The following is an 11,994-nucleotide window of genomic DNA, read 5'->3' as shown; positions in this document are numbered from 1 at the left end:
AGGCCTTCCCAGTGTCCGCCCTATGCAGAAACAGCCCTGACACTGCCCCTGCCCCTCCCTTTCTCGGATGCCCGACATTCTCTGCACAGAACATGCAGCCCATAAACTCAAGATGGCCTGTTCTTGCTGTAGAATGTTCAGGAAAAGACACCATGGGAGAAATAAAACGCCCCCCCAGATACCCCTGCGCCTTGGCTCCTCCTCCTTCTCCGTTACCTGTGGACCGTGTGCTGAACTGGATCTGTGACTCCCTCTCCCTGAAGGGCACCCCCACGACCACGGAAAACAACGCCACGTTGTGTCGTCGTGGATTCTATTTCTTCCTTCGTCTGCCCTTCATTTTCTTAATTCTCAGAGTAAACACGCATTACTTTCAAAGTGGAAAAAAATGGTCCACCTTATTAGGAATTCTTTTTTTGTTTACAAATGCGGCCCAAGGCAGCAGCTGCCCAGTCTGGGCTCTGTCCAAGCCGGAAGCCCCTCGGTCCCACTGGGGCAGCCCCAGCCGCCCGCCCTCCCCGCCATGCTCCTCCCCCCACTGCCTCCTTTAAAGGTGCCCCAGGGCCACAAGCCACCATCTGCCACCTGCCTGCCACCCGCCACCATGCGTTGTCTTGCCAGCCTGGCCCTGGCCCTGCTCACCCTGAAGGCTGCCCTGAGGCTGGCCCTGGCCCTCCCCTTGCCAAGTAGGCCCAGGAGGGTCGTCCCGAACTCCCTCCCCTCCAGGTGCGCCCCTGAAACACTGCCGGACCTGGCAGTTTGGTAACTGGGACAAGAGGAGAGAACGGGGGAGGCACACCCCGCGGCGGCGTGTGTCAGTGACAGCAGAAGAGTGGGGTACTGCCCAAAGATGCCCGTGTGCTGGGGGACTAGAGCCACAGGGCCCAGGCCACTGTCCCAGGGTGAAAAGTGACTGGGCAGCTAACTGGGCATGGGGGGAGCCTGTCCTGGCCCCTCAGGGTCTTAACTCCACCTCCTGCAGTGCGCCTGAGGCCTTGTTTCCTAATTTTCACAGCTGATTCACACTTTTGTCAGCCATGTCACATTTCTGGCAGATTTTTTCTTTCCTAGAAGCAGAGCGCTGGGCTGCTGGGGACCCAACTCCCCATGGTTCTGTCCTTGCCCCACCTTGCTTTCCCCTGAGGAGCCCCAGGGGAGGCGGGATCCGGCCACCCCCCACCCACCTCCCCATCCTGTGTGCAGGGCAGGCTTGTGCCCAGAGCTCAGCTCCTCCTCCGAGGATTCCTGCACAATCTCCTGTGTCAACGATGAGAACTGTCCCCAAGACACCAGGTGCTGCGCCAGGAGCCCCTGCAGCTGATCCTGCGTGGTCCCCCTCATAGGTAATGCCGCCGTCCCTGCACCCCAGTGGAGCCCCATCTGGAGGGACGGAGGGACCAGCTTTGTCAAGGGTCCCCTTGAGGCGGCACTCCACACTCCGCTCTCAGTGAACCCCCCAGTGGCCCCATAAAAGCCCGGCCATGACACCGCTTCACCTGCTGGACCCACTGGAGGCCCAGCTGAGGCTCGCCCACTTCCTCCCAACATCACCAGTGCCCGGCTCAGCGATCCACGAGGGCTGCTGTCTCCCTCCCATCCTTCAAGCTCCAGGCCACCAAGGCGGGGTGAAGGTTGGGGGCCGCCGGAGACCAGCAGTGGGGCAGCCCCAGCAAGCCAGTGGGCGATGAAGGCCTGGCCCGCCTCTCCCCTAGTACCTGTTCCAAAGGCTGGCTGCTGTCCCCAGGTGCAGGCCCTGCTGGCCCCAAAGCTCTGCTTAGAGAGAAACGAGTGCTCCAGGGATGACCAATGTATGGAGAACCAGAAGTGCTGCTTCAGCTCGTGTGCCATGAGGTGTGTGGTCCCCGCCACAGGTAAGCATCCCGGAGACCCCGCCCTCAAGACACCTTCCCAAGACACTGCCCTGGGGATGGTGGACTTGGCTTCTCCCTTTGCCTCCCCTGACCTTGGGGCCTCTGCAGGTCCCTGAGGGCAGTTAAGACACAGGAGAGGGCGGGGGCTCAGGCAGCAGTGACCCAGGGCTGCAACAGCTGCAGGCCTCTGCATGCACTTGATGCCGTTGGGTTAGAGAGTGGGTCTCAGACTAGCAAAGGGGGCTCAGAGGAACACTTGCTTGGTGGGACTTGGTCCAGCCGGGCCCACCTGCAATGCTTGTGCCTTTGCCACTTAATCTGGGGAGGAGCTCTGGGTTAGGAGCCCAGAGACATGGTTCCCAGATAACAGTCCCTGCCAGCTGTGACCTCGCCTGGCTGCCTGCCCACGGGCGATAGTGAGGGCCCGAGACAGTAGTGTGGAGGGCTCACTGGCCCACACACAGCATCCCTCCCTCCCCTGCCTCCACCGTGACCAGGCTCCACCTCCTCTGAGGCCTCCACGTCCCCTGCAGAGGGCTCTCTCCAGTGAGGGACATCCCTGAGAGCCCCTGGCTGCCAGGAGTGACGGATCCAAGTCCTCTCAGCCAGAATCTTCTCTCTTGGATCCAGTCAGCCCAAGATGCCTCCTACCTGCTGCTAATAAAAACCCACTCGGGGCTTCCCTGGTGGCGCAGTGGTTGAGAGTCCACCTGCCGATGCAGGGAACACGGGTTCGCGCCCCGGTCCGGGAAGATCCCACATGCCGCGGAGCGGCTGGGCCCGTGAGCCATGGCCGCTGGGCCTGCGTGTCCAGAGGCTGTGCTCTGCAATGGGAGAGGCCACAACAGTGAGAGGCCCGCGTACCGCAAAACAAACAAACAACAAAAAAAAAACCACTTGGCTTCATATCTCTTGGTCCTCTGTCTGTCTGTCCTTGGCACCTGCCCGGGGTGGCGGGGGGCGGGCGAAGCACACAGGCCTTGCCCCCAGGAGCTCCCCAGCAGGCCTGGAAGCTCCTGGAAGAGCCAGGCGCTGGGAGCTGGGGGCCATGGTGGCATCTCTGGGCTGGGAGAGACTTGTCCACCAGGCTCTCGGTGCCGGCCCCTGGGGTCTGACCCCTTTCAGAGGTGCTGATGAATGGGGGCTCGGGAGCATGAGCAGAGGCTGCAGGGAGGGCTTGGGGCTCAGCGGCTGCCAGACCTCACTGGCCTTGACCAGCTTCGGGGACACACAGAGGGCAAGGTGTTAGAGGCTGTTCCTCGGGCAGCCTGGTTTAGAGCCTCCAGTGACGTGTGCATACCCCACCCCACACCCAGTGAGTGTCTTATAATTCATTTCAGCTCTGACAAAACCAGCCAGAGGAAAGTCCCTCTGGTCCAGGGATTAGGGCTCCACACTTCCACAGCCAAGGGCACGGCTTCAGTCCCTGGTTGGGGAACTGTGCAGCTCCCACAAGCTGTGCAGTGCAGTGCAGCCAAAAAAAAAAAAACAAAAAACTACCCAGAGTTCAAGTCAGGCCCCACAATCAAGGGCTCAATCCCATAAGGCAGGGATCCCCAAACCCTGGGCCACAGACTGGTACAGTTTGCAGCCTGTTAGGAACCATGCGGCACAGCAGGAGGTGAGCGGCAGGCGAGAGAGCGAAGCTTCATCTGCTGCTCTCCATCACTCCCCATCGCTCCCCATCGGTGTCCATCACTCCCCATCACTCCCCCATCGCTCCCCATCACTCCCTATCACTCCCCCATTGCTCCCCATCGCTTGCATTACTGCCTGAACCATCCCCACAACCGCGGTCCGTGGAAAAATTGTCTTCCATGAAACCGGTCCCTGGTGCCAAAAAGGTTGGGGACCGCTGCTCTGAGGCTAAAATTCAGGGGTTCCCATAACCCCCACAGATTCAATAATTTGGTAGAACAACCCACAGACCTCTGAAAGCACAATACTTATGTTATAGTTCTATTATAGAGGATATAGACCAGGAAGAGCCAGATGAAGAGACACATAGGGTGAGGGCGTGGGAGGGGGATACAGGAACCTCTGTCCCCATGGGCTCAGGGTATGCCACCCTCCCAGCCCATTAACCATCACCAGCCCATAAGATCCCTGAGTTTCTGTGTCCAAAGGCTTTCTTGTGGGTTCTTGAATAAGCATTATGAAGAACTTCCCTTGTGGTCCAGTGGTTAAGACTCTATGCTCCCAATACAGGGGGCCCAGGTTCGATCCCTGGTCAGGGAACTAGATCCCCGCATGCCGCAATTAAGAGCTCACATGCCGCAGCTAAAGAGCCTGCATGCCGCAACTAAAGATCCTGCATGCCACAATGATGATGATCCCACGTGCCACAGCTAAGACCCAGCTCCGCCAAATAAATAAACAATTAATTTAAAAAAAAAAAAGGAACTCATCAGCAATCGGTGATTAACTCAATCCCCAGCCCTCTAATCACACGGTAGCACCCTCCACGCCTAGAGTCACCTCATTAGCATAAACTTGGGTATGGGAAAGGGGCTCATTACAAATAACAAAAGGAAATTGTAAGGAAACTCCTATCACTCAGGAATTTCCAAGTCTTTGAAGTTGTGTGCCAGGGACAAGGACCAGATTCAGTTTTTATTCAGTTTTTATATGCAGCCCGGTTTTCGACACCTACAGTCCATGTGAGCAACTTTCAGTTCTTTAAACACCTACACCCAGGCCAATTTGCCACCTCAGGTGGCTCAAAGTGCAGCTTAGGGCAGTTCCCAGACTTCGGCCCACATCGGCAGCAGCGTCACCTGGTGGTGTCAGACGGCTCCACCCAGACCCACTGGGTCAGAAAGGCAGGTGGGGCCCACACGCTGTTTTCAGCAGCTCCAGGAAGTCAAGGACTGCTGGGTGAGGCTGCAGGGCTTCCTGATTTCAAGGTGCCCCCCAATCTCCAGGAACCTTGCCAAAATGCAGATTCCAATTCTGGAGGTCTGGAATTCTGCATTTCTAGCTGCTCCCAGGGGAGGTAAAAAGTAAAAAGGGAAAGAAGGCTGGCCTTCCAGGACTGGGGCATGTTGGGGGCCAGCTGGTGGGAAGGGTATGTGGGCAGCCACATTGGAAGGTCCTGAGTTGGGTAATGCACAGCTGGGAGCACAATGCAGCGTCAGAGAGGGGCTGCAGGAGGGCGCACGGGAGGGAGGCCTGGACGCTGGGCAGGTAAAGGGCCGTTCCAGGGTGTGAGAAAGATGGGGCTACAGGTCCTGAGGGAGCCACGCCTACCATGCAAAGGGACTCACAGTGCGGTGCTATTGTACCTCCAGGAAGCCCGGAGGCTGGAGGACAGTGGGCACACCCTCCCACACCCCTGCCTGTGCTGGGCAGGTGCCGGAAGAGCTTCTGGGGAGAGAGGTGAGTCTGAGATGGAGCTGAGCCCCTCGACGGGGCTGCCGCTCCTGCCGGGGCCCAAACCCAGGAAAGATCCCCGGCAGGCCCTGAGCCCACCCTGACTTGAGCTTAGAAGGAACGGGGTGGGGGAGCTCACCAGCCTCCCCCCTCCCCCCGCCATGCTGAGGACTCCTCCCCTGCAGAGAATGCTCATCATGCCCCAGTCTCTGCATTAACCACGTATCCAGCTTCTGTAAACCTGATGCTCTAACATCTGTCCTACATGCATACCCTGGACAACTCGATGATATGCCTGACTCACCTTGCTCAGCCTCCTGCCCCCCACACCCCTCCTTGGGGGTGTAACGCAAAGAAGCCGGAGACCACACCCCCACCACCTCGTCTAGGGGGTCTTATACTCCTGGTCACTCTCCCAGTGCAAGGCCAGGGACCACACCACTAGGGGGAGACCCTCCACCCCAGAGCCCACTGACATTATTCACACTAGCCGGTCCTAATAAGCCTGTTCATCCTTCCTCTCCAGCTCCTTCCAAGGAAACCACAGTAAAGCAACCCACAGTTTCTCCCCACTCCTGCCCCGCCACCTCCCCACCTCCTGGCTGACCCTGTGCTTCCCCTTGTGGCTCTTCGTGGAGGGATGTGCCTCCTTCTCCTGGGAACTGTGAATGATAAACTACCTTCACCGGCAGTCATCTCAGATTTTCTATTAACACGCTATATTTTAATAGCCACTTTCAGGGGCTGGACATCCATCCCAGAGAGACCCAGGGGCTGTGAAGGGGGCTCTCTCCCCACTGCACCACCTCTCAATGCTTGCTCACAGCAGCCCACCCCAGAGCTCCCAGCACCCTACTAGGCTGATCCCCTAGCCCCACCATAGCTCTATCTAGAGAGAGGCTGCCCCCTGCAGCACAGGTACTCAGCTCCTACAGACCCCAGAGCAGGAGCCCAGGTGGAAGGCGGGAGAGGCTGGAAGAAGGGCCCCATCAGTACAGCTCAGTGCCTGGCCCACAGGCTGCCACCCCCAGGCCCCACTCCATACACTATACTGTGCACCTCTCCACCCCGCACCAGGAGGGCTCCGCAAGACTTGCTGGTGGACAAGGTGGAAGGCTGGGCAAGGTGGAGTGATGGGCAAGGGGGATGGATGGAAAGGTAGAAGGACGGACATGATGGAAGGAAGGGCCAGGGGGAAGGCTGGAAGAGTAATTCCATGGGCTGTGGGCCCCTGGAAGCCGGCCGTGTTCAGGATTCGGGAGGGCAGAGGCCCAGCACCCTACCCAGCTGGGAGCGAGCCCCTGGCCAGGACGGAGAGGCATGGGGAGGTCTGGGCGGCTGCAGGAGACCCGGATGTTCACTCTCCACGTGCCCATGGGCTGTCCTGCCCTCCCTGGGCCTCAGTTTCCTATACACAGAGAAGGGCAGAAAGGACATGTTCATGTGCCCAGCAAGAGCTGGGGCCAGGCTGACTTTGGGACAGCCACCAGGTCTGATTCCTCTTCTTACTCGGGGGTCTGGAGACGCATCAATGCTACCAGGCCCTGAGGGAAAGTCTTCTCCTGAGAGGAAAGCCCTTGGCCAGGTTTGTCCAGGGTCCCCAAGGCCACCCCCCAGGTTCTGTGATTCTCCAAAAGGACTCAGCATAGAGTCACACTCATGGCTAAGATTTATTCTAACTAAGGAGACAGAGCAAAACCTGCAAAGAGAAGAAGGCACATGGGGTAAACTCTGGAGGAGACCAGTCATGAACTTCTAGACCTCTCCCCTTAGAGTCACCCTGGAGGCACTGAATTCCCTGGCAACAAGCTGGGACCACTGGCATGAAGCATCTACCAATGAAGCTCGCTAGAGACTCAGCATCAGGGGTTTTATCAGGGCCTGGTCTTGTAAGCACCCTCCGCCCAGCATGTACCAAAATTCCAGACTCTCCGAGGGAAAGAAGGTGTCAGCACAGCGCACTACTTGTCCAGTTTGGGTGCAGGGGGCTACTCTTACCATAGCGGGAAAGTTGTCGTCAGCGTAGGGAACTGTTTAGCGGTCACGTTTCCAGACACCAGTGGAGGGCCAACCCAGCCGGCGGGCCCGTCAGGACTGGCAGCCTCAGACGTGCTGTGTCGGGGTTCTTCTGCGCACCAGGGCTTCTGGCAGGTTGTGGTTTGAGTACACCTGGGGAAAGAGAGTGGGCAGGTTGAGGACAGAGTGATCAACCACCCTGGTTGGCCTGGGACTGGGGGATTTCCCTTGATGGGGACTTTCTGTGCTAAAACCAGGACCACGGTGGGCACACCAGGATGGCTGCTCATCTAGTTGAGGCACAATTTCAGGAGAGAAGATGCTGTTAGCAGAGGGTGGTAGCGAGAGTGCGAGGTTCAGCCTGGAAGGAGGCAGAGGGAAGGGAGGGAGGGTAACCACGTGGGGGGCTTATCTGGAGGGCTCCCGACAGAGGCCTGTATCCCTGCATCCTGACCACACATCCTGAAGTAGCACTTTGACAGACCTGGAGACTGAGCCAGGCAGGTTCAGTACCCAGCCCAGGTTACAGGGTGGGCAGGTAGTAGAACCAAATTGGTACCCTAACCTCCTCACAGTCATCTGTCAGCTCATCTGGCCCTGATTCCAACTGGAATGGGAACAGGTGTTGGCGAGTCCCCACACCTCTCTGCACCTCAGTTTTCATCTGTCAGCAAGTGTGTTGGATGAGAAAGGCTCTGAGGTATCCCGGCTCTCCTTTCCACCCTCCCTCTGGGAAGGAGACAAACTCATCTCCTACAGCTCTGATGTCCTGCCAGGTGGACCCATGGCTTGTTCCTCATCGAGGACCTTGCAGTCCGAGGAGGGCATTCAGGTCAGATCCCCGCCCCAGGCCATTCCATCCCTCAAAGTCACCAAAAAGGCAGTTCTGGGATCAGGAGGAAGGTGAAGGGTGCTAGCAAGAAGAATCAGGAAGGAAATAAGGGGACATCCCTGGTGGCACAGTGGTTAAGACTCCGCGCATCCAATGTAGGGGTCCCGGGTTCCATCCCTGGTCAGGGAACTAGATCCTGCATGCCGCAACTAAAGGATCCTGCATGCCGCAACTAAAAAGAAAGATCCCTCACACGACAACGAAGATCCCACCCTGTGCTGCAACTAAGACCCGATGCAGCCAAATAAATAAACCCACAGAACTGAGTAACTACCTTTCTCCAACACCTCTCCCCACCAAAAAAAGGCCAGAAGTTTCTCTCCAGAGAGGGTAGTGGAGGGCATCTGGAATGAATTGCCTCAACCCTCTGGGAGAGTGGGCTTACCTTGCTAAAATCTGAGTGACTGTGGCAGTTCTAAATGCAGCCTCAAATCCTTGGGCACTCCTCCCCCTGAGACTGAGGTCAGAGACCCCCTCTTGAGTTTAGATGGGGCTGTGGCCACTTCCACCATGGAGAACGCAGACCCTGTGTGCTTCTTGAGGCTGGTCATGAAAGGCAACGGGGTCTCCTTTGTTTGCTGGAGCACCCACGGTTGAACCCCTGAGCTAAGCAAGAGAGGCTGGCACACGCGGGCTCTTGGTAGACTGTCTCTAGCTTTGAGTGGTTCCAGTGGAGGCCCCAGTCATTGCACAGCAGAGACAAGCCATTCTCAAAACATCCACAAGCACAATAAAGCAAGCGGCGGCGTCTGTTCCGTAGCAACAGTAACGATGATGAAGGAAACATTCGCATGCTCAAACCTGAGGCCACACACCCCAACCCACCCAGCTGTCCTCCTCAGCCAGGCTCCCAAAATGTTGGCAGCTCTGGAAATGCCTCTGCAAAGTCTCACCAGCCCAAGAGGAAAGACCTAAGAAGATGACAGCAGTAGCTACCCAAGAAAACGGCCTGATGGCGAGGTTCACTGCCAATATGCTCTACTCATGTGCTAGAGTTCCTTCTTTTTAGCCCACCGTTCTTTCTTTTTCTTTTTAATATCACAGCTTTATTGAGATATAATTCACCTAACATAAAATTCGCTCTTTAATGTGTACTCAGCGGCTCATCATACGTTCAGTTAATCGTGCAACTATCTAATTCCAGAACATTTTCACCACCCCAAAAAGAAATCCCATACCCATTAGTCACTCCCCATTACGCCACCACCCCCATCTCCCCAGCCCCTGAAAACAATTCATCTACTTTCAAGTCTACAGACTTGCCTCTTCAGGACATTGCATATAAATGAAATCATGTAATACGTGGTCTCATGGGACTGGCTCCTGTTAACTGAAAAAAATACACAACCTACAAGTTGAGAATTGTTTTATTTGGTGGACTTTCTGAGGATTTCAAACCCGGGAGGCAGCCTCTCAGATTGCTCTGAGGGACTGCTCCGAAGAGGTATTGAAGAGGAACCAGGATATAGTTTTGTAACAAAAACCAGGTGGTCATAACAACAAAAGATAACTGTTAATTAAAGAAAACCGGGCATCTCAAGTTAATTAATTTAGCGCTTTTTATGTATGCGAAGATGCTAGTCTGGGCTCATTGAAATCATTCCTTTGATATGCACCTCAGCTATCTGGGGCCAGTATCCTGTTAGTTCCCATCCTGAGTCCCCTCAGGGCTCACCATCAAGGTGCAGCTGTAGTGGCTTGATGACTGCAACATCCTTTTTTCATTGATTTAGATTTAGATTCCATACTTTAGAAATTAAAAAAAAAAGGAAAAGAACAGAGGAGAGGAGAAGGAAACAGGAAGAAAAAGGAAGAAGGAAGGGAAGGAGGACGGGCGAAAAAACACCTCATGTACAATTTTTGGACTCCACATAAACTCAAAAAGCTTGAAAGCTAGAGGCTCACAGAGTAACCAAGGCTTCAAAATCAGGAAATGATTTCTAAAACACCCAGCCACACTATCAATCAAGCAGGAAGATATAATAAAGACATTTCAGACCTGCAAGGCCTTTACTGACCTCCTTTGCATCATTTCTCACAGAGGTACTGAAGGATGTGCTCCACCCAAACAAGGGCATAAATCAAGAAATAAGATAAAGGACAGAAAATAAGAGAGCTAGCATCAACAGAAGCAAAAGGAATACTGAGACATGGTAAAGGGAGATCCCAGGATGACACTCGTGCTGAGAGCATAGCAGTGATAATCCACATAGGAGGTCAGAAGGTTCAGGAAGACACTTCTTCAGTAAGATTAAACTGGTGACCTAGCTGAAGTGTCTGAACATCTTGAGAGATTTATACAACTGGTGAAGGGTTGAGGTAGAAATTGTGACAAATACATGGAATTTTTTTTTTCCATTTTAAAAATTTTTTGGCCAAGCCACGCGGCACATGGGATCTTAGTTCCCCGACCAGGGATCGAACCGACACCCCCTGCGTTGGAAGCACAGAGTCTTAACCACTAAACCGCCAAGGAGGGCTTCCCTGGAGGCGCAGGGGTTGAGAATCCTCCTGCCAATGCAGGGGACACGGGCTTGAGCCCTGGTCCGGGAAGTTCCCACATGCCACGGAGCAACTAAGTCCGTGTGCCACAACTACTGAGCCTGCGCTCTAGAGCCCATGAGCCACAATCCACAACCATAGAAACCCCGCGTGCAGCAACACAGCCAAAGATAAATAATTTTTTTTTTTTTCTTTTTTTTTGCGGTACGCGGGTCTCACACTGTTGTGGCCTCTCCCGTTGCGGAGCACAGGCTCCGGACGCGCAGGCCCAGCGGCCATGGCTCATGGGCCCAGCCGCTCCACGGCACGTGGGATCTTCCCGGACCGGGGTACGAACCCGTGTCCCCTGCATCGGCAGGCGGACTCTCAACCACTGCGCCACCAGATAGGCCCAATAAATTTATTTTTTAAAACTAAATTAAAAATAAACCGCCAGGCAGGTCCCTGGAATCTTAAGCCAAAAATACAAAGCAATTCTTAATTCCATGGAAATAAAAAGTCGTGCAGGGTTTCCCGGTGGTGCAGTGGTTGAGAGTCTAAAAAAAAAAAGCGTGCAGGAAGAAAGATAAATCAAGTCCACATACACAACTCAGATACATCTTGCTTGGCTTACCTCGCAGTTTCTTTTACAAGTAAACGTCAATATTTAAAAGTCAAGAGACTGCACATAAAATTCCAGAATCCTAGATTCTTTTTTGGAAAAACTGCAAGATCTAGGCAATTGGTGCCTACATTTCCGCACACCTGCGCTGAGAGGCCTTCCCAGCGTGTCACAGCCCAGCCCTGGGCAGTCTACAGCCGGGGCTTCTCTAGAGGCTGTGAGAAGCCCGCGGGTAAGGCGCGGGGGTGGGAGGTGGTGGGAAGCACGCACTGACGACAAAGCGTCGCCTCCTATACTCCGAATGAGAGCCGGGTACTGACCAGAGGGCCCCCAGGCCTCCCTGCCTCCGTTTCTGGACACTTTATTCTTCCCCACCGCCCCTCCCACTTTTCCGAAGTTGCTCAGCACCTGTCACTCACTTCATCTAGTCCGCGCCCTGAGCGAACATCGCCCCAGCAGGAAAAAGGAACCGGAAGTGATTTCCGGCTGGGCGGCAGGCGGCGAGCCTCGCTTCCGGCGGCGAGCCTCGCTTCCGGCGGCGCGCCGAGTGACGTAAAAGAGCGCGCCGCGCAGCGTAGGCCGAGGGCCGTGCTGGGGCGTATGGAGGTCAGCCGGGGCGCTTGCGCCAGCGGCGGCGGTGGCTGCGTAGGTTTCGGGGCCGGGGGGAAGAGGGTCCTGAGGAGCCTAGGTCCTGAAGGCATGGGGGCGTGGCCGGGAGAGGAGACCGGGAGGGGGCAGGG

At 55.6% G+C, this 11,994-nt stretch overlaps 2 protein-coding genes across 4 annotated transcripts in view; both read left to right on the top strand.

Moving 5' to 3' along the window:
• The first annotated feature begins 604 nt into the window (after positions 1-604).
• On the top strand, positions 605-2,590 carry LOC112400859 (whey acidic protein-like). The gene is given in 3 exon segments (XM_024746865.1): positions 605-686; positions 1,209-1,343; positions 1,713-2,590. Coding segments are annotated over 3 exon segments (492 nt in total). The 3' UTR covers positions 1,988-2,590.
• Positions 2,591-11,799: 9,209 nt separating this feature from the next.
• The window catches only part of TBRG4 (transforming growth factor beta regulator 4), a 10,080-nt gene continuing 9,885 nt past the window's right edge, over positions 11,800-11,994 (top strand). The window contains exon 1 of one of the 3 annotated variants that reach the window (XM_024745434.1): positions 11,800-11,899. The gene's annotated coding sequence lies outside the window, so the exon portion shown is untranslated. The remainder of the gene's footprint in view (positions 11,900-11,994) is intronic. The other 2 variants (XM_024745655.1, XM_024745576.1) reach the window with 2 other exon arrangements.

The sequence above is a fragment of the Neophocaena asiaeorientalis genome, unplaced genomic scaffold, assembly GCF_003031525.2.
Source record: "Neophocaena asiaeorientalis asiaeorientalis breed wild unplaced genomic scaffold, Neophocaena_asiaeorientalis_V1.1 scaffold137, whole genome shotgun sequence".
NCBI classification, from domain to species: domain Eukaryota; kingdom Metazoa; phylum Chordata; class Mammalia; order Artiodactyla; family Phocoenidae; genus Neophocaena; species Neophocaena asiaeorientalis.
Note: the sequence above shows the minus strand (reverse complement) of the source record. Positions and strands in the feature narration are given on the sequence as shown.